This window comes from Lotus japonicus, chromosome 1 (genome assembly GCF_012489685.1).
Source record: "Lotus japonicus ecotype B-129 chromosome 1, LjGifu_v1.2".
NCBI lineage: Eukaryota > Viridiplantae > Streptophyta > Magnoliopsida > Fabales > Fabaceae > Lotus > Lotus japonicus.
This window is the reverse complement of record NC_080041.1, coordinates 34,795,927-34,818,856: the sequence shown is the minus strand read 5'-3', so window position 1 is coordinate 34,818,856 and position 22,930 is coordinate 34,795,927. Positions and strand designations below refer to the sequence as shown.

General features: G+C 39.8%; 1 protein-coding gene across 1 annotated transcript in view; it reads right to left on the bottom strand.

Moving 5' to 3' along the window:
• The window catches only part of LOC130734518 (serine/threonine-protein kinase ATM), a 92,598-nt gene that overhangs the window by 20,682 nt on the left and 48,986 nt on the right, over positions 1–22,930 (bottom strand). Inside the window, exons 43-50 of the mRNA XM_057586965.1 lie at positions 19,686–19,803; positions 19,421–19,544; positions 19,031–19,168; positions 16,843–16,959; positions 16,671–16,718; positions 16,431–16,535; positions 7,856–7,942; positions 7,117–7,547 (exon numbers count right to left, since the gene is read on the bottom strand). Of these exons, the coding sequence (XP_057442948.1) occupies positions 7,117–7,547; positions 7,856–7,942; positions 16,431–16,535; positions 16,671–16,718; positions 16,843–16,959; positions 19,031–19,168; positions 19,421–19,544; positions 19,686–19,803 (1,168 nt within the window). The remainder of the gene's footprint in view (positions 1–7,116; positions 7,548–7,855; positions 7,943–16,430; positions 16,536–16,670; positions 16,719–16,842; positions 16,960–19,030; positions 19,169–19,420; positions 19,545–19,685; positions 19,804–22,930) is intronic.

Below are 22,930 nucleotides of genomic sequence, written 5' to 3'. Positions count from 1 at the left end.
AAGTAATCAACCATGGACAGAATATTAGAGATATTGTAGAGCTCGGCTTAATTAGTGTGATAGGAGTTAATTAGTTTGGTTCTCTTGGTAAGTTAAAGTGTTACAGCTGTTATCTAAGTTAGGAAAGCTTCCTACTGAAGCTTCTTAGCTCTATATACCGAGGCTGATGTGACTTCTGTTATTGAGTTAATTACAATATTTCATTCTGAATTTTCTCTGCTTACTCTCTTTTCATAGTTCTCATTCTTTCTAATACAACAAACTAAAAACTAAATACTATTCCAGATGTTAATGTAGAATGAGGCTAAGAGTCTGAAAACTGCATCTGAATATTAGTAATGCACTTTGGATATGAAGTATTACACTCTGCATCTATTATTTATAGTCTATGAGAGTCTAAGAGAAGCTACTAACAGAAGCTTTCTGGCCATAACCGCTTTGAACAGACTATAACAGAAACACAACTATACTGTAACAGAAAGCTACCCCAATCATAGCAGATAGAAACTAATCACATGATGTATAATAACAGAGAAGGCATATATATGCATATATCTCTAGCAATTCCCATGATGTATTTGCAGGGTCTGGGCACAACCATACAAGTCCATTCAAGACCTGCATTTGGCTTCCTGAGGAGCCCACTGCAGCACAATTAACAGCTAACTAATTACATATTACGTTAACTGAATCCTATCTAGCCAATGTGTGAGAATATGTTGTATATTGCCCCTAGTATTATTGCGCTGTGAAAACTGTCACAGAAGCTACTGCAGCAGCTTGTATATAATAAATAAGATTGTCTCAATAATAAAATCATTCAGCAGATCATGATTTCAAAAAATCTATCTCTCTCAAAAAATCTATCTCTCTCAATTCTCTCCTATTCCTCTTTCTATTAATATGAAAGTGGAAATTATTGATACTTTTGTCCATGGTTTTAAAAATAACAAACACAGCATGCCTATTTACCAGTAATCCAGTATCAGTACATGTGGAAAGAAAATACAATTTCACAGCAAAAATGTTTACAGTTAAGGAATAATTAATCACTAGACAGGTTACGGATGTTGAGAGAGTGATTAAATCATTGATTCCTGATCAGACTTATTTTAGACAAGAAAATCTATAAGAGTAACTATATTACTCTAATATGTGATTGAGAAATCTCTTCCTCACCCACCTTGAGTTTGAGGGGGCCTATTCGAGTAATATAGTTACTGCTATATAAGGTAAATGCTGACTGTGTTCTGTTCAGTTAGTTAGTGCCTATGTGATTGCGTTAATCTCTCGTGATAACAACTCCGCAGCGGACGCCATGGCGTGGCAGGCTGTGCGTGACGGATCCGGGCATCGGATTTGGACTCAACCACCTTTGAGTGTTCTGTCAGCATTGTATGCTGCTAGTATAGTGTAGCCTTGCTTTTATCTTTCCTTTGTAACCAAAAAAAGTTAGTGCCTGTTGAAAATCTTCAACTGAATTTCATTGATTGAAAAGATGATGAATACAAGAGAGATTACAGTATTTATACTATGAGATTTGTTAGCTTGCAGAAGAAGCTAACTCTAACTAACCTTGACAGCTAAGCTTTGACAGCTAAGCATGTAACTAACTCTCTAACAAACCTGCCAGCTAGGCATAACTAACTGAACAGAACACAGTCAGCATTTACCTAATAACACTAAACAGTAACACTAACATAGCAGTCAGCATTTACCTAATAACACTAAACAGTAACACTAACATAGCAGTAACTATATTACTCTAATAGGCCCCCTCAAACTCAAGGTGGGGGAGAAAGTGATTTCTCAATCACATTGAGTTTGTCACGAAGAGTTTCAAAACGAAGTGGTGATAGAGCCTTGGTAAACAAATCTGCCAGCTGATCAACAGAAGGAATGTGATGCACAAAAAGAGACTTGTTGAGAACTTTTTCCCTCACAAAGAAGATGTCAAGTTCCATATGTTTAGTGCGAGTGTGAAGAACTGGGTTATGAGTCAAAGCCACTGCACCCATGTTATCACAAAACACCCTAGGAGGAGAAAAAGGAATCTGCAACTCCTGCAAAAGAGACTGAACCCACAACAGTTCAGCAGAGGTATTAGCTAGGCTCCTGTATTCGGCTTCAGTACTCGATCTAGCCACCAGGGTTTGCTTCTTGGAGCTCCAAGAGACAAGGTTTGGACCAAAAAAGACACAAGAGCCTGAGGTGGATCTCCTGTCATCAGGATCTGATCCCCAATCTGCATCACAAAAGGCCACAAGAGGGACTGGAGTGTGCAAACTACAAGGCTTGAGGTGCAGGCCATGAAAGAGAGTACCCTTAAGGTATCTTAGGATTCTTTTAACAGCCTTCCAATGCTCTTCTAGAGGCTGACTTAGAAACTGACAGACCTTGTTAACTGCAAAGCTGATCTCAGGTCTTGTTAAAGTTGCATATTGGAGAGCACCAACTATTGATCTATAGAGAGTTGGGTTAGCAAAGTAATCTGCTCCATATTTGCTGAGTTTTGCTCCACTAACCATGGGAGTAGAGATCCCCTTGGCCTCTCCCATTTCTGCCCTTTCAAGAAGGTCAGTTATATATTTAGTTTGTGTCAAAAGCAAGGACCTGTCCTGAAGATGATGCACCTGAACACCAAGAAAGTAGTCAAGTTGGCCTAATTGCTTCAAGGAAAATTCAGAGTTGAGGTTCTGCACTACTTTCTGAACCAGAGGCAAGGAATTGCCTGTAATGATAATATCATCTACATAGACTAGTATGTAGATGCAGCAAGTTGGAGTGTAGAAAGTGAAGAGAGATGGATCACATCTACTTGGTTTAAAACCATACTTCACAAGGGCTGACTTCAATCTGTCAAACCAAGCTCTTGGGGCCTGTTTAAGGCCATAAAGAGCTTTGTTAAGTCTGCAAACAAGAGATTTGTCTTCATGCTGAAATCCACTTGGTTGCTGCATGTATACCTCCTCTTGAAGAGCTCCATTTAAAAAGGCATTATTCACATCAAGTTGATGAATATGCCACCTCTTAGTAATGGCCAGGGAAAGAATGAGCCTAATAGTTATAGGCTTCACCACAGGGGAAAAGGTTTCTGAATAATCAAACCCCTTGACTTGATGGTAACCTTTGGCCACAAGTCTGGCCTTATACCTATTGATGGTGCCATCTGCATTTTCCTTCACCCTAAAAACCCATTTACAACCAATTGGCTTCCTATCCCTGGGAAGTGGAACCAATGTCCATGTATTGTTAGCAAGCAATGCATCATATTCAGCCTTCATTGCAGCTAACCACTTAGGATCTTTGAGTGCTTGCTTGGTGGTAGCTGGTTCAGCTTGAGTAAGCAGTAAAGTTGGAAATAATCTGGGCATGACTATGCCAGATTTTGCTCTTGTCTGCATAGGGTGAGTATTTCCCACTGGCTGAGGAAGAGGAGCAGAAGACGAAGAACCAGTTGAAGCTACTTCAGTGGCAGTAGCTGCTGGTGTAGGTGGAGATTGTTGCTGAACAGAAGCTTCAGCCTGAGAAGAATTCCCAGAAGAAGAGGCTGCAACCGAGTCTTGACCTTGAAAGGGCTGCTGGTGCTGAACAGGAACTTGAGAAGCTAAAACAGGAATTTCTGAAGTGATTCCATGTGCAGATGAATCAGACCCAGCAGAGGAAAACAGGGTAGGATAGGGGAATTTAACTTCATCAAAAATAACATCCCTTGACACAAAAATCCTACCATCACCATCCATGCATTTGTACCCTTGATGAGATGATGAGTAACCAACAAACACACATTCCTTGGACCTGAGTGACAGCTTAGAGTGTGTATAAGGCCTTAAGTGAGGGTAACAAGCACAACCAAACACCCTAAGTATCTTGTAATCAGGAAGAGTCTTGAACAACTTGAAATAAGGACTCTCATTGGCCAAAACAGTAGTAGGAAGACGATTAATAAGAAAAACTGCAGCCAGGAATGCATGATCCCAATATTGAGAAGGCATTTTAGCAAAGGCAAGTAATGAAAGGCCAGTTTCTATGATATGGCGATGCTTCCTTTCAACACTACCATTTTGATGGTGTGTGTAGGGGCAAGTCAATCTATGCACTATGCCAAGCTTAGCAAAATGAGATTGTAAAGGTTTAAATTCAGTGCCATTATCTGTTTGGACAGCCTTAATTTTCAGATTAAATCTTAACTCTACCATAGCTTGGAACTGAAGAAAAACAGAGGAAGTTTCAGATTTGTGCCTAAGTGGATAAATCCATGTGAAACGAGAGTAAGCATCAACACAAGTTAAAAAGTAAGAGTAACCACAAGAAGACTCAATGGAGGAAGGGCCCCATAAGTCAGCAAAAACAAGCTCTAAAGGTGTAGCATAAACAGTAGTAGAAGAGGAAGAGGGTAACTTGTGAGACTTTGCTACACAACAAGCTGAACATTTAGAAAATTTTGCTTTATTAGACAAGGATATATTACATTTGGACAAAGCAGAATGTAAAGCCTCATGATGAGGATGACCTAGCCTACAATGCCACAAATCATAGGCAGTAGGATCTACATTATTAACAGAAGACACAAGAGAAAATGAACTAGCACTAGGTACACTTGAAGATGAACTAGCACTAGATACATTTGACAAAGGAACTGAAACAGAGAAGACAGATGGAGCAGCTACTGGTGAAACAGATGTAGATGAAACAGATGAAGCTGGAGGAAGGGTTGGAACATGCATCCCTTCAAAATTGTATAAACCATCAGGACCAACAGTTCCTTTGAGCAAAACCCTAGAAGTTTCCTGACATTTGACAACACAGTAGGATGAGTGAAACTCAAAAAAGACATGATTATCTCGAGCAAACTTGCTTACACTAACTAAGTTCTTTGTGATGTTAGGAACTAGAAGCAAATTATTCATAGTGAGTGTGGTGTGTTTATGATAAGGAGATGGAAAAGAGGCATGTCCAACAGAAATAATAGGCAAACCTTGTCCATTTCCCATGTAGATATGATCATTACCATTTAGGGAAACACTGTCAGAAACAACTGAGGCATCATTGGTAACATGATGTGTAGCTCCAGAATCTGGAAACCATGAGCTAAGATTCGCTGCAGCAGGAGTGTGAGAACCAGTAGTAGATGAAGTAGGTCCAGTAAGCATAGCCTGTGGAGCTCTAACTGGAGGATTTCCAGGTCTTGATCCACCAGAAAACTGAGAAGAGTTCCACTGTGAACCTCCAGATGGTTGGAAACCAAACTGCTGAGCAAAATTTCCCATGCCTAAACCTTGAGGAAATTGACCAAACATGTTTGGAAAGCCTCCATACTGTGATGTACCAAACTGAGAAGGTACACCAAACTGTGGAACACCACAAAAGGGAGAGAATCCAAACTGAGGCATCATCTGAGAATGCATAGGTAGTGGCATACCAAAACCAGTTGGCTGCATGCCAAACATGCCAGTAGAACCAGTAGAACCAGATGATGAACCGCGATGATAGCAAACACTAGCATCATGCCCATACTTCTTGCAAATCTGGCATTGAACACTTCGATTTCCTCCTCTTCCACCGCGAGAGTTGTTACTGCCATTGCGACCACCATAACCACCACGAGAACCACCATAACTGCCGCGATTATCATAGGAACGATCATCGTAGGTGTTTTCAGAGGAACCTGAAGCATAGTTAGCCTCAGAGGTCGCCGGCGACGACGTTGATGAAGAAGACGACGACGCCGGTGCAGGTTGCGTCGCCGGTGGCGCAGCTTGAGAAAGGAGCGCTGACGGAGGATTCGCACTCAACTGACGCGTGCGAGAACGCTCAAGACGCGCTTCATGCGCGATAACCATAGCTTCAGCTTGCGAGATCGTGCAAGGGAACTCGCGACTGTAGATGATAGTCATGAGATGACTATATTCATCGGGAAGACCATCAAAAATCGCTTCAAGGTGCTCGCGAAACGATACAGGATCTCCGATCGAGATCAGAGCATTGACGATGGCCTTGATTCGCTTGAGGAACTCAGACGCAGTCTTTGATCCCTTGGTTATGGATCTCAATTCCGATCGCAACTGCGTCGATTGTGCAAGCGATTGTGCTTGAAAGAAATCAAGCACAGCTTCCCAGATCTGCCAGGACTGAGTGCAGTTGACAACAGTTGGAAGCACTGATGAAGACAGAGACGAGAGAAGCCAGGTGAACAAAGCAGAATCCTGTTGATCCCATACCTGATATGCAGGATTCTCTACTGCATTCACGCGATCCTCCTCACTGAGAAATCGAGGAGGAATATCAGGATGAACAAGAAAATTCTGCAATCGATGAGTTCTAACGATGCCTTCAACGTGCTGCTTCCATGAGAGAAAATTGGAATCATCAAGCTTCAGAACAAGCTTGTGAACCAGAGAAGAAGAGGCCAATTGTGGTTGAAGAACCGCAACTGGAACAGGAACTGCAGTTCCTTGTGCATGACCTTCATCAGCCATGGTGATTGAAGAAGAAAGAAGAAAAACGAAAATCTAGAGAGAGAGATCTTCAAGGATCGTACTCAGCTCTTGATACCATGTTGAAAATCTTCAACTGAATTTCATTGATTGAAAAGATGATGAATACAAGAGAGATTACAGTATTTATACTATGAGATTTGTTAGCTTGCAGAAGAAGCTAACTCTAACTAACCTTGACAGCTAAGCTTTGACAGCTAAGCATGTAACTAACTCTCTAACAAACCTGCCAGCTAGGCATAACTAACTGAACAGAACACAGTCAGCATTTACCTAATAACACTAAACAGTAACACTAACATAGCAGTCAGCATTTACCTAATAACACTAAACAGTAACACTAACATAGCAGTAACTATATTACTCTAATAGTGCCTAGCTGGCAGGTTTGTTAGAGAGTTAGTTACATGCTTAGCTGTCAAAGTTAGTTAGAGTTAGCTTCCTCTGCAAGCTAACAAGTCTCTCAATATAAATACTGTAACCTCTCTTGTATTCATTAGTTTTTCAAATCAATGAAATTCAGTTGGAGATTTTCAACAAAATCCTTATTGTATACAATACAGTACAGCCTCACATAGTTGAACAAAAAGTAATCATATTAAAACGCTGACCATATTACCTGTGCAAATTTTCATTGAAATTGAGATATTTGATATTTTGAGTTGAAGGAAAACTAGCCCCTGCGCATGGTAAAGAAAAATCCCAGTTCCCAGCACGCCAGGCAGACTCATATTGCAATTCAGCAAACTCTCTATCATGCCGAAGCTCTTTATTGTTTGATGTCAACCCTTCACAATACATATCGAGCGCATGTGTGCAGCCAATCTGCTGCAATGATCTTATCAGCCCTTTGTAAGGTCTACTCTGTCTTACCCAATCTACCTCTGAGGTGAAAGATGTAGAATTCAGTGGTCTAGTTTGCTCCAATGACAAACTTCTCGAACTGTCAACCTTCCGTAATGAGACACCTGATTGCACTTGCAAGTCATAAAACTCGAGAGCCTTTCCCCAGTTTCCTTCATGCTCAAGCATGGTGATTTGAGAAGTCAACTATTATTTACATCACCCATAAAAAACGAAAATGTGAGGAAGGCAAAGAACCAACACATATAGCAGTAAACTAATAAACCAGCATAAATGCACAAAGAGGCAAGCAAAACTCTTCTTTCATGGGAAGTTTCCTACAGTAATTACTAATCAGTGTGCACAAATTCCTTAAAGGTTTTACATTAAAGATAGAAAGTTTCATCCTTAGTCTAAAGGCAAGCTTTTAAGGCTAATTTACTTCTTGGAAACATATTACTCGATTACTCAGTAATGAGATAAAAAAACTACAAGGAAAGATCATTCTCACTAACCTTATGAGACTGAAGGATTCCGTATAAGCTATCAGGTTCATTGATTCTAGTGACTGCCGAAACTAGTATTTCAATATGATCAGGCAACTGATATGAGGGAAGCCAACAAAGAGAGAAGATGCAAATTAGTTACAGGCAGGTATGTGAATCAAGGCAATGTTCACTAACAGTTTATAAATTTAAATATATGCCAAGGGTCCAGTATATTGGTAAAAAAAACTAAATGACTTAAAATAGTGTAATATGTTAAGATAGGTATTAATTAAATAGTATTACAGTAACAAGTGTGACTAAAAGAAGTCTCACATTGGATAAATAAACAAGTGTACAATAGTATATAAGTTAAGGGACCCACTTACCCATTGCCTTAAGTTCCTTACGGCTTGGTGGTGAAAGTAGATCTAACTAAAACTCTAATATGGTACCAGAGCTGAAAATGTCTAAGGGTTATGATCCCAAAAAAAAACTACAAAAAGTAATCAGCGAAAAACAACAACTCGAGAGAAAACAAAGAAGCAAGTTATAGAGGCCTCTGAGACTCAAGTTAAAGATGAAGGAGCAATAGTCCAACAACCTCTGAGGTTCAGCTTTGGGACAAGCCCAGACAAAAAAACAAGTCGTAAGGCCTCTGAGATGAAGGAGCACAAGTCCAGTGACCTCAGAAGTTCCCATTGAGTACGCCCAGACATAAAGCAGGTCGTAAGGCCTCTGAGACTCAGATGAAGGAGCACAAGTCGAACGGCCACTAGGGTTCCATTTGAGCAAGTCTTCGTAATGCATCTGAGACTCAAATGAAGGAGCACAAGTCCAACGGCCTTGGGGTTCCATTTGAGTACAAGCTCAGGCATAGCATGCCTTAAGGCCTCTAGGACTCAAACAAATGAGTACAAGCCCAAGTAAGAAGGAAAAAAATGCAGTCCCCCTTAAAGGGCTATTAGAATAACAAGTGTGACTAAAAGAAGCCCCACATTGTATAAATAAGCAAGTGTACAATAGTATATAAGTTAAATGACCCACTCATGCATTGCCATAAGTTCCTTAAAGTTTTGTGGCGAAAGTGGTTCTAACTTAAATTCTTATATTTTGTATATTGCATCTTTATTAACTTAATTAGGATAGATAGATTCTTTCCTTCTTTCCATATTTTAGGGGATTGCTATCCCTAAGCTTACGGGACTACTCTTGCATATATATAATACTCTGTTTCATAGTATAATTAATAAGAATATTACATTCAAGTTGGTACCAGAGCATTTTGATTCAATATTACCTCTAGTTTCCTATATTCCTAGTATTCAGTTTAGGGTTTCAGCCGTCGGAGACCAAACCGTCAGTTTTCCGGAAGCAACCACCATCGGTCACCGCAGACACTGCTGACTGCCATCATAATTCGCCACTTCAAGCGCCATATTCTCCTCTCCCTCACCGTTAAAGCGCTACCAGTATGACGGCAACCGGAACCTCCACCTGCTGCAATAAAGTATGGAGACTTATATCTTCTTTGACAGCTCTCGAATTCTACGGTGAGAAAATCCTCATAACGACCACCATTGGGATCGCCTTCTTCCGACGATATTAGAGTACACTATGTAACGTGTAAGAGAAGCTACTGTTAGTTAGCTTGCTGACTGTGTATGCAGTCAGTTATAGGGTTAGTTAGTGTTAGCTGTCATAGTTAGTTATGCTGAGCTGTCATAACAGCTGTCATAACAGAATCAGTTAGGATTGTTAGCTTGATCAACAAGCTAAGTGCTCTTCTATAAATACTGATGTAATCTCTTGAATCTGTAGCTTTTACAAATCAATGTTAATCAGTTTTCTCATTTACAGTTTTCAACATGGTATCAAGAGCAGGGTATGATCCTTGAGGTCTCTCTTCTCAAATTTTTCTTCTTCATTTTCTTCACCATGGCTGAAGAAGCTCCTGAGATTCCGATTCCCGTTCCAGTTGCAGTGGCTCAACCACAGTTGAGTTCCTCAACTCTTGTTCACAAGCTTTCACTGAAGCTTGATGATACGAATTTTCTTTCATGGAAGCAGCATGTGGAAGGGATCGTTCGTACGCATCGATTGCAGAGTTATCTTGCTCGTCCTGAGATTCCACCACGATTTCTCAGTGAAGAAGATCGTGTGAATGCAGTGGAGAATCCTGCATATCAAATCTGGGAGCAGCAAGACTCTGCTCTGTTCACGTGGTTACTCTCGTCTCTTTCGCCATCGGTGCTTCCTACGGTGGTGAACTGTTCTCAGTCGTGGCAAGTGTGGGAGGCAGTGCTCGATTTCTTCCAAGCACACTCTCTCGCACAGTCAACGCAATTGCGATCTGAAATTCGATCCATCTCCAAGGGATCGAAGTCGTGTTCCGAGTATCTCAAACGTATCAAGTCGATTGTTAATGCGTTGATCACTATTGGAGATCCAATCTCCTATCGTGAACAATTGGAAGCAATTTTTGATGGTTTGCCAGAGGATTACAGTCATCTCCAAACGATTGTCTATAATCGTGAAACACCGAGTTCAATCTCGCAGATCGAAGCAATGATTATCGCGCATGAAGCGCGGCTAGATCGCGCTCGATCTCGTCAGGTTACTGCGAATCCTCCATCGGCGCTGCTGACGCAGGCTTCGCTGCCGCCAGCGACGCAACCTCCATCGTCGGCGCCGTCGCCGGTGCCTTCTGAGGCAAATTATGCTTCCAGTTCCGTCGATTCTTCCTATGAGGAGCGCTCCTTTGATGAGCGCGGTGATGAGCGCAGTGGTTTCTCTGATTCGCGTGGTCGTGGTGGTTATAATGGACGTGGCGGAGGCAGAGGCAACAATCGCAGTGTGCAATGTCAGATCTGCAAGAAGTATGGTCATGATGCCAGTATCTGCTATCATCGTGCATCTTCTACTCCTTCTATTGGCATGTCTGGCATGAACTCAGGCTATGGAATGCAATTTCCTAATTTCCCTATGGTTCCTATGCCTCAGTTTGGTTTCTCTCCTTACTGTGGTTCTCCTCAGTTTGGAAATCCAACTCAGTTTGGACAACAACAATACTCTGGACCTGGTTCCTCTTTTCCAGGATTTCCTTTTGGCCCTCAGCAGTTTGGTTTTCATCCTTTTGCTGGTACACCTTGGAATAATTCATCCTCTTCTCAGTTCACAAGTGTAGGGCACAGACCTGGAAATTACAATGCAAGACCACCTCAAGCTATGATCACAGGTTCATCACAAGCAGGAGGCTCTTCTGCCTCAGCAAATCTGAGCACTTGGTTCCCTGATTCTGGTGCAACTCACCATGTGACTAATGATGCATCAGTTGTCTCAGATAGTGTTTCTCTTGCTGGTAATGATCACATCTTCATGGGGAATGGACAAGGTTTGCCAATCCTCTCTATAGGATCTGCTTCCTTTCCCTCTCCCTATCATACTAACACCACACTCACTCTCAAAAATCTGCTTTTAGTTCCTGATATAACCAAAAATCTGGTTAGTGTGAGTAAATTTGCAAGAGATAATAATGTTTACTTTGAGTTTCACTCCTCTTTTTGTGTTGTGAAATGTCAGGTCACCTCTAGGGTTCTTCTTAAAGGTCATGTTGGTCCAGATGGCTTGTATGTCTTTGAAGGCATGCACACTCCTTCTCTTTCCAAGAGATCTTCTGTTCAAGTTCCAAGTTCCTTGCCTCCAGTTGCTGTTTCAGATTCAGTTTCTGCCTTGTCAGCTGTTTTCCCTAGTTCTACTATTCCTAGTTCTAGTAATAAATCATCTACTATTGTATGCCCAACCTCTTATGGTTTATGGCACTCTAGACTAGGACATCCTCATCATGAGGCTTTGCATTCAGCTCTCAATAGTTGTAATATTCCAGTACCTAATAAAGCAAAATTTACAGTTTGTTCAGCTTGTTGTCTCTCTAAATCACATAGACTACCTTCTCATTCTTCTAGTACTGTTTATCATTCTCCTTTGGAACTTGTGTTTGCTGATTTATGGGGACCAGCTTCCATTGAGTCCTCTTGTGGATTTTCATACTTTCTTACTTGTGTTGATGCCTATTCTCGCTTTACTTGGATTTTTCCCATTAAGAAGAAGTCTGATACATGTTCTGTTTTCCTTCAGTTTCAAGCCATGGTTGAGTTAAAATTCAGTTTAAAACTTAAATCAGTTCAAACTGATAATGGAACAGAATTTAAGCCTTTAACACCCTATTTCACTAAGTTAGGGATTGTTCATAGGCTTACTTGTCCCTACACACATCATCAAAATGGTAGTGTAGAGCGCAAGCATCGCCATATAATTGAAACAGGTCTTTCCTTGCTAGCACATGCTCATTTGCCATATCAGTTTTGGGATCATGCTTTCCTTGCAGCTGTGTTTCTCATCAACAGATTGCCTACCTCAGTTTTGGGCAATGTTAGTCCTTACTTTAAGCTCTTCAAGGTGCAACCTGATTATAAGCTTCTCAAGGTCTTTGGCTGTGCTTGTTATCCACATCTCAGACCTTATACTCACTCCAAGTTGTCTTTGAGATCCAAGCTTTGTGTGTTTATTGGATACTCTTCTACACATCAGGGTTACAAGTGCATGGACAATGAAGGCAAGATATACATCTCCAAGGATGTCATTTTTGATGAGTTTACATACCCCTATCATGCACTGTTTAATCCTAATGAGAGTGCAACTTCTGGACAAGGATTGTCTTCTGTTATTTCTCTCATACCTGCTGCTGCACACATTCAGCAACCTAATACTGCTGCTGCTATTTCTGCACCTTCTCCTGAGCACAATGCAGACAGTGTTTCTTCTGTCCAGCAACAGCCCATGCATTCTCCCTTGCCCTCAGCTTCTTCTGGTTCAGCAGCCCAAGGACATCAGTCATCTACATCTTCTTCTGCTGGTTCTGTTCCTCAACCAGTTGGGAATGTTCACCCTATGCAGACAAGGGCCAAGTCTGGCATTGTCATGCCTAGATTGTTCCCCACCTTGCTTCTTACTCAGGCAGAACCAACAACTACCAAACAGGCTCTTAAGGATCCCAAATGGCAAACTGCAATGCAGGCAGAATATGATGCTTTGATGGCTAATGGTACCTGGACTTTGGTCCCTCTTCCTAAGGATAGGAAGCCTATTGGATGCAAATGGGTATTTAGAATTAAAGAGAATGCAGATGGAACCATTAATAGGTATAAAGCTAGGCTTGTTGCCAAAGGATATCATCAAGTTAAAGGCTTTGACTATTCAGAAACATTTTCACCAGTGGTCAAACCTATTACAATCAGACTTATTCTCACTTTGGCCATCACCAAGCAGTGGCATATTCACCAATTAGATGTGAATAATGCCTTTCTTAATGGAGCTCTCCAAGAGGAGGTTTATATGACTCAACCTACTGGTTTTCAGAATTCAGATACTACACTTGTGTGCAAGCTACACAAAGCTCTCTATGGCCTCAAACAGGCCCCTAGAGCATGGTTTGAAAGGTTAAAGTCAGCCTTAGTTAAGTATGGGTTCACACCTAGCAAGTGTGATCCATCCTTGTTTACTTTTTACATAAAAGGTTCAGTCATATACATTCTTGTTTATGTGGATGATATCATCATTACTGGCAATTCTCTGCCTTTGGTACAGCAAGTAGTGCAGAATCTTGACTCTGAATTTTCTCTGAAGCAACTGGGTCAGCTTGATTATTTTCTTGGAGTTCAGGTTCATCACTTGAAAGATAGGTCCTTGCTTTTAACTCAAACCAAGTACATACATGATTTACTTGAAAGAGCTGAAATGGGGGAAGCAAAGGGTATTTCTACTCCTATGATTGGTGGTGCCAAGTTGAGCAAGTATGGGTCTGATTATTTTGCAGATCCAACCTTGTACAGGTCCATTGTTGGTGCCCTGCAGTATGCTACTCTCACAAGGCCAGAAATCAGTTTTGCTGTGAATAAAGTTTGCCAGTTTCTTAGCCAGCCCTTAGAAGATCATTGGAAGGCTGTCAAACGTATTTTAAGGTATCTTAAGGGTACTATTCATCATGGTCTTCACCTCAATCCTTGTTCCTTGTCCTCTACAGTTCCTCTTGTTGCATTTTGTGATGCTGATTGGGGTTCTGACCCTGATGACAGAAGGTCCACCTCAGGATCTTGTGTGTTTTTTGGTCCTAACTTGGTGTCTTGGAGTTCCAAAAAGCAAACCTTAGTTGCTAGGTCCAGTACTGAGGCTGAATACAGGAGCCTTGCCAATACTTCTGCTGAGTTACTTTGGATACAATCTTTGTTGCAAGAGCTCAAGGTCCCCTTTTCTTCTCCTAGAGTTTTCTGTGACAACATGGGGGCTGTGGCTTTAACACACAACCCTGTTCTGCACACCAGAACAAAGCATATGGAGCTTGATATCTTTTTTGTCAGGGAAAAGGTGCTGAATGGCTCTCTCTTTGTTCACCATATTCCTTCTGAATACCAGCTTGCAGATATTTTTACCAAGGCTCTTTCTCCAACCCGGTTTGAGCTTCTTCGTTCCAAACTCCATGTGGCTGAGAAAATCCTTTCCTCACCACCTTGAGTTTGAGGGGGTCTATTAGAGTACACTATGTAACGTGTAAGAGAAGCTACTGTTAGTTAGCTTGCTGACTGTGTATGCAGTCAGTTATAGGGTTAGTTAGTGTTAGCTGTCATAGTTAGTTATGCTGAGCTGTCATAACAGCTGTCATAACAGAATCAGTTAGGATTGTTAGCTTGATCAACAAGCTAAGTGCTCTTCTATAAATACTGATGTAATCTCTTGAATCTGTAGCTTTTACAAATCAATGTTAATCAGTTTTCTCATTTACAGTTTTCAACAGACGACCAAGACCCACCAGTCAGCTGCAACTGTCGCTGCCGGCAATGAGAGGGCTGATTATCAGTTTGTTCTTTATTATATCAGGCGATTGAACCTAGACAGATGGTTCACTTTTGTCCCTATAAGACGTGTTATGATGTGTGGAAAAAGGCTCAGACATCTATGCTAATGGTATCCAGCGTTTGTATGATTCAGTGCTTGGTATCCAACAAATGTTTTTGAATAAGTGAGTCCAACACATATGACTTATTGAATAAATTCTTTCTATTTATTTCCAAAATTTGGTGAGCCAATCCACCAACATGTGGTGGGTCGAGACGGGTTGTACTTTTCCTGGCTCACAAAAAAGTGAGTCGGGTTGGCCCAGCCCACTTTCACATCCAACTCGCAGTTTCAGCATTGTTTCTGTTAGATATCTTGTAGATAAGAATGTTAGCTTATTGTTACATATCTAGTAGATAAGTAGAATATATTATTCTTAATTATAACTAGGGGTAACAATGATATTGTACAGTTATTTTATTCTATTATATGTAATAGAATTCACTGTGTAGTTGAGTTGACACACACGCATTCACCAAATGCCTCGTCTCCTTGTTATTTACCATGGCATTCAATAGTTTCAACATTTTCAGACTAAGGATCTTGGATCTGTGTTACTTTATTGGGATTGAGGTTGCTCAATCAAAGTCTGACATTGCTAAGAAAGTATGCGCTTGATATTTTGGAAGAAATAGGACTTCTTGACAGCAAGCCTGTGGATACTCCCATGGACCCTAATATGAAGCTTCATCCTAACCGGGGGAGTGTTATTCTGATCCAGGAAAAGATCATAGGTTAGTAGGGAAATTGAATTATCTCACAATGACCAGGCCTCATATATCCTTCTTTGCTAGTGTTATCAGTAAGTTTTTAAACTCTCCTTGAGAGAGTCATTGGCCAATTGTGGTTCGTATTCTTCGATACATAAAAGGGTAACCTGGAAAAGGTCTTGTTTATACTTATAGAGGGCATACTAGTATTATTGTACATTCAGATGAAGATTAGGCAGGTGATGAAAGCGATAGGAGATCCGCTTTTGGTTATTGTGTGTTTATATGTGGAAATCTCATCTCTTGGAAGAGTAAGAAGCAAATTGTTGTTGCTAAATCAAGCACTGAAGCTCATGTTATAGATATACTACATGTGAGCTCTTGTGATTGAAGTACTTTCCTGGAGAATTGAAGTTTCGTGAGATTGGGCCTGTGGAGTTAGTATGTGACAATCAGTCAGCTTTGTACCTTTCTTCAAATCCTATTTTCCATGAAAGAATGAAGCAAATAGAATTTGATCGTCACTTTATTAGAGAGAAGATTCTTTGTGGTGCTATCAAGATTTCTTCTGTTTGATCTAAAGATCAGCCGGGTCCGTGGATAAAATATAACACGTGACAAGCTGAATGCATACAATTTATATGCTCTAGCTTGTGGGGGAGTATTGAGATATGTCCTAAATAGAGTAAATAAGGAGTTAATATCTTTTTATAACCTTAAATACGATATATAGATTCTTTCCTACTTTCCTTATTTTGGGTAATTGCTACCCCTAAACTTACGGGACGACACTTGTATATATATATTATATATTTAGTACTATGTATCATAGTATAATTAATCAGAATATTTCATTCAAGTTAATAAATAATACAATCTAAGGCAAAAAGAAAAAGGAGAAAAGGAAAACAAAAACAGATATAAAAATAATGAGTGCAACGTACTATTTCGTTATGGGAGAAATCAGGACCTCCAGTTGTCATAGTTTTAAATTGCTCTTCACACCAATGTTCCACATACATCATTGAAGTAAAATATGATCCACAACTCTAACAGGACAAGGAATACATGTAATAATTTATAAAGGAAATTAAACAAGAAAGGAAAAAGTAAATATAAGAAATTAAACTGAAAAACAAGAGGTCACATGAGTGAGAAAGAGATTCAGCCAATCTGCTACTTACAACTGCTGACTTGGCGACAAGGAGATAATCAATGGAAAGCCAATAAACCTTGGGAAACAAAAGCAAAAATAGATGGTGACCAATTCAACCACAAACAATATATTGCATTCTAAAGGTTAAAGTTCTATAAACAATGAACTTTATGCAGCCAAAAATGAAAGGGAGGTGATACTTTATCCCATGAAGATGGTGACTTTTCCAAGGCACTTGAAACAACTGCAGAATGCCTTGCTTTTGCAGGAGTGGACCGGGTTTTTGTCTTTGAGCTATAACTTGAAGGTCTTGAATTCTGCAAAACCAAACCACAGTTATAATTGTTGTCCCTGCTTCCTCCCCCTTTTCAGCCAATCAATAAAAAAATTGAACACATTTGGCTCAAAAAGGGCCTCTGGTCCTGATGATGGGTGGTCCCTTTTTTGAGCAACAATTTTTATGTAACAGAAACAGAAAACTGAAAGGGAGAGAGAGAAGAGAGAGAGAGAGAGAGAGAGAAACTGTAACTGATTCAGTTATGAGAATAATGGGTGACTACAACTCTGTGTTGGTCACAGTATATATAGTACAAGTATTGTATACTATTACCTATCTACCCTTGCTAACAAACTTGTTATACAAGTATTGTATACTTATATTCTATTATACTCTATCATTATGGGTGGTAAAATCTTGTTCGAAAGGTCCAAACCAAATTATTGCAGAGAGATCCAGCACAAAAGCAGATACTGACGTCTGGCTGCTGCTGCAAGTGAAGTCCTATGGTTCTATACCTCTCTCAATGAACTTCAATTTCTCATTACAATTCCTACTATCTTATGAGATAATTTAAGCATAGTAGCTCTAACTCAAAATCCTTATTAGAAACCCTAATAGGGTGAAAAGAAAAGGAACGAAATTATTTAAGGCAACACAAACTGCATCTTCAGTTTCAAAAAAGGCTCCTTAGGCTTAAGGCAATGGGTGTGTGTGTTCTTTATTATATATGCACTTGTGCACTTGCTAATCTTGGCAATGTGGGACTTCTTTGAGTCACCACTTTATTATCTCTATTACTCCCCCTCAATTGGGACTCCATTTTTTTTTTTGCCTGTGCCTTGCACTCCAGCGGGAACATCAGTGGTCGTCGGACTTGTGCTCCTTCGTCTGAGTCTGCCTTTCGACTTTCTTTGTCTGGGCTAGTACTCTAGCGGGAACATCGGAGTTCCTTGGACTTGTGCTCCTTCGTCTGAGTCTGAGGTCTTGGCTTGCGCAAATGGGACTGCCATTTTTGCTTCTTTTTTTTTCAATATATTGTTTTTTTACTTTTTTTTTCGGATTTTTTTTTTACGTTTTTTTTTTTTTGGAAGCGGAAGTCATGGCTTGGATCAGACCAGCTCTGATACCATATTAGAAACCCTAATAGGGTGAAAAGAAAAGGAACGAAATTATTTTCTATTAATTTAACGTGTCAAATACAGCTGAGAGGTTCTCTTTATATAGAGACCTTGGAGGCTGGAAGGCTTGCACAGCAAGCTTATCTTAACTAACCCTAGCCGTCACAGAGGCTACAAATAACCTAGCTGCCACATAGGCTACAGATATTTATTTTAATATAAAATAACAGTTATACTAATTATCTCTAATAATCCTGTGCTCCATTCTATAAAAAAAAAGTGATAGGATGACAACTGCTAATGTATAGGCTCTGATACCCTCTTGAATATGGACTAGGCCTAACTCTGCCCCAAGAGCTAGCTCATAAGGTGAGAAATTCCATAGCCTATATAAGCTCTACTCAACATGAGATCTCAATATTATTGATAACGTCTTTTAGTTAACATTTATCTGGAACATATTCTTTAGCTTATATGATAATCATGTATTATTTTTTATATTGTGATTGAATTTGGTATAATTTAAGTTAAAATATTCACATGGGCAGTACAGAGTGGGTTTAAATATTTTCATTGTCAGTAAGGTGCAGGTCCCTATAGGTGGGCCCAATGTTGGGTTGAGTGAAGCCAGCCACTTGCCCCATCGCCAAACTTACTGACATGCCTTAAGAACTTCAAAGATTGTGTTGTAGAAGCCATTAATGATTACAAACATTGGTGTCTAACTATAGGTTGGTGAAGGACTAAAAAGTCTTATTAGATTTTGCATATTTACTAGGGTCTGCTTTATCTGTGAATATACTCTTGAAAGGTGCAATCACTAGAAATAGAAGCATATCCTAGGGTCATTAAAAAATAAAAAGGCCAGAGCACTATAAGAATAACTAAAGAAAAGAAAACATTATTTAAAACTAGACTTTGTTTTCAAACTTGACAAACAAAAGGGATAAAGGATAATCAGTGAAATTAGGACATTTGAATTATATTCACCTTGGATATTTCATGCTTTGATGGCACAAGTGAAGATCTTTCTGTGACATGACAAACACGCAGTTCATTAAGGCAATTTAATATCACTTGAATCGATTTGATCAACTTATTCGACTCTGTAAATATATGCTCCTTCAACTGCAACAGTGAACAACAAATGCATCATGTTTATTTGCAGAAAACAAAATGTACTTTATTCTGGAATTAAACATATTTCAGCAGCTTAAACAACAAGCTTATTTACTTAGTACCGTAATTGAGGTAGCAATACGGTCAGAGTTATATGATAGCCATTTTCAATATAATACTTAGACTGAGTAATCAGCTCTCTAAAAACAAATAAAATAAATAAACGGAGGAGGAGCAGAGTTTATATCTCTAGAATATAACCTGCACAGAGATTAATTTGTGAAGATCAATCTCCAGATCCTTCCTTGCGGCGATATTGACAAAAATACTTGGCAAAAGAAGCTCAGCAGCTTCAGCTTTACACAACACCATATCTTGACATAATCTGGAAGTACACATGTGCTAGGAGAATGAGATGCAAAAGAGAAAGAGAGAGCATGATAAAGGCCAGCTAGTTGCCAACAATTAATGACTTTAACCACTTTTTAACTGTCAACATTTCAGTAGTTATGAAGGTCAATGATACCTTAGTATCACATCATTGCAGTAGACAATAAGTGAATACACCAAAGGACAAATCCACGTCTCAAAAGATTTGCTGTCTGTCACCCACACAGCAGATTTCTCTAATGAAATTGCCTCAACTGAAAACAAAAGATAATCACAGCAAAGTTAAAAAAATTAATCGCAGAACAAGCTAAGGAACATGAAAAGAGATGAAAGTCTCTTGTCATACTTTTTGCAAAAGTATCAAAAAGAGAAAACCAGCTGATTAGAAGTAGCTATAAACTTTAGTAATTCCTATGAAGAAGGAAATGTCAATTACCAACAAAAATGTGCACACTGATTTCTGCACTGCCACTCACACAACCTGATTACCAGGTCTACTAGGGTCTAGCTCAAGGGTGTTTTCTGATAGATTAAAAAATTTCAGTATTAGTATTTTTATCATTTTGAAAAGGGTAAAATACTTTTTTAGTCCCCAAAAATGTAGCGAGTATTGATTTTAATCACTCGCCGGAGTAAAAATGCATTTTGATCCCTATAATTAGAGAAATGTTTGATTTTGGTCCTCGCTTGAATCTGAGCTCAGGCAGAATGCTTGTTGTCCAGTGAGCACTTGTATGGCATGCTGACATCATCTGCCGTGTCATGTGGAATATGACGTGTCAGATGAGGAACTTAAACCAAAACTTTTCAATTATAGAGGGACCAAAGCTAATGTAACCTATAAAATTAGATTTTCCCTCCACCCAAACCTTCCCCCTCTTCACACAGGATTCAACCATACCGCCCACATGCAAGCTCCCATTTTGTGGAGGGAGAAACTAGAGTTGAAGCAGTGGATCGTGATTTAGGGACAGAGATGAAGCATTAAAAAAACTCAAGCACTATTTAACAAAGTCCCTAGAGAAAATGAAGCATCATGCTGAGCGCAAGCAAAAGGAGCAACACTTTTCAGTTGGAAAATGGGTTTTCCTCAAATTAAAGCCACTTAGACAGAGCTTGTAGCACAATGTGTTAGAATTATAAGTTAGAACCACACACCATCACAAAACCTTAGGCTTAAGGCAACGGGTGTGTTCTTTATTATATATACACTTGTATACTAGTTAATCTAGCCAATGTGGGACTTCTTTGAGTCTCCACTTGGTATTCTCTAACACTCCCCCTTCAAGTGGGACTCCATTTTTCTTCTACTTCTTGTCTGGGCTTGTACTCGTTTGTTCGTGACAGGATGAACAGTGCGCGTGAACAGTAGCAGCAGTAGCAGTTAGATTGCAGTTAGGAAGTTATTATTTAATTATTATTAGTTGGTTAGTTTTATGATTACAGCAGTTAGGTAACTGCTATGGTTTGAATTTAAATTATATAGGAGTGGTTATAAATAGGAGTTATGTAAGATAGTTGGGATAATTCAGAAGTTCTATGTTTTAGGAGAGGGTCTGGACTCTGGAATTCCAGAATTAGGAGAGACTGGCTCTCGAAAACCAGTGCTTGTATATTTATTCTGTAATACAATTCTGTTCCTATCAATTTGGTATCACAGCACCATCCAGGTGCTGTGGTATTGAAATTGGACGAAATTAACATGGTCAAGAGTCGATCTGAAGTAGGCCAAGACCCGATGGAGAAAATTCTAGGTTTGATGCAGTCTGATCGTCAACAAACCGACTAACGTTTTCAACGAGACTATGATGGCGACTCTAATGCAGCGTTATGCAGAAGGCTCTCAATGGGAAGTCCATGATGGAGGAATTAGGCAACCAAGGCTACAAGAGGAATCAACCAATGATACGAACTGTGCACAGTGGCGGAAATTGGACATTCCACTCTTTGATGGAAATGCAGATGCATATGGTTGGATTCATAAGTTGGAGCGGTTCTTCCAAATTCGAGGTATTCCAGAAGGGGAGAAGTTGTATGCGATTATGGTGGCTCTGGATGATAAAGCTTTATCATGGTTTCAATGGTGGGAAGCATGCAATCCACATTCAGGTTGGGAGGATTTCAAGTTAGCGATTCTGGAAAGATTTCAGGTCTCCCACACTCTCAACCCTTTTGCTTCCTTGTTAGAACTCCAACTAGAAGGAATGGTGGAAGAATTTGTGGAGCAATTTGAGAAGTTTGCTGGCATGTTGAAAGGTGTCGATGAAGCACAATCGATGGACATTTTTGTGCATGGCCTGAAGAAAGACATTGGTGCAGAAGTCAAACTTTTTGAACCACAAACTTTGTCCATTATGGTTAAAAAAGTTTTGATGATTGAGCAGAAAAATCAGGTTATGTGGAAGGTCCACCCACCTTGAGGACAAGGTGGATCTTTTAGTGCAGGGTATTGATAGGATGAACAGTGCGCGTGAACAGTTAGCAGCAGTAGCAGTTAGATTGCAGTTAGGAAGTTATTATTTAATTATTATTAGTTGGGTAGTTTTATGATTACAGCAGTTAGGTAACTGCTATGGTTTGAATTGAAATTATATAGGAGTGGATATAAATAGGAGTGATGTAAGATAGTTGGGACAATTCAGAAGTTCTATGTTTTAGGAGAGGGTCTAGACTCTCGAATTCCAGAATTAGGAGAGACTGGCTCTCGAAAACCAGTGCTTGTATATTTATTCTGTTCCTATCAGTTCGAGTCTCAGAGGCAATGTGGGACTTCATTGAGTCTCCACTTGGTATTCTCTAATACCCCCCCCCCCCCCCTCTTCAAGTGGGACTTCATTTTTCTTCTACTTCTTGTCTGGGCTTGTACTTGTTTGTTCGCGTCTAAGAGGCCTTATGACTAGCTTTGCCTGGGCTTGTACTCCAGTGTGAACATTAGTGGTCGTCGGACTTGTGCTCCTTCTTGTCTGAGTCTCAGAGGCCTTATGACTTTCTTTGTCTGGGCTTGTACTCCAGCGGGGAACATCGGTGGTCGTCAGACTTGTGCTCCTTTGTTTGAGTCTCAGAAGCCCTTATGGCTTGCGTTGTCTTAGGCTTGAGCTCAGCGGAACATCATTAGTTGTTAGACTTCTGTTCTTGAGTCTCAGAAGCCTTATATTGTATATCATCCTCTCTCTTTTTTTCTTTTTTTATTGGTTTTTTTTCATCTTTTTTTATATATATATATATATTTTTCAAGTACTCTTTTTTGGAAGCGGTAGTCATGGCTTGGATCAGACCAGCTTTGATACCATGTTAGAACCACACATCATCGCAAAACCTTAGGCTTAAGGCAATGGGTGTTTGTGTTCTTTATTATATATATACACTTGTATACTAGTTAAT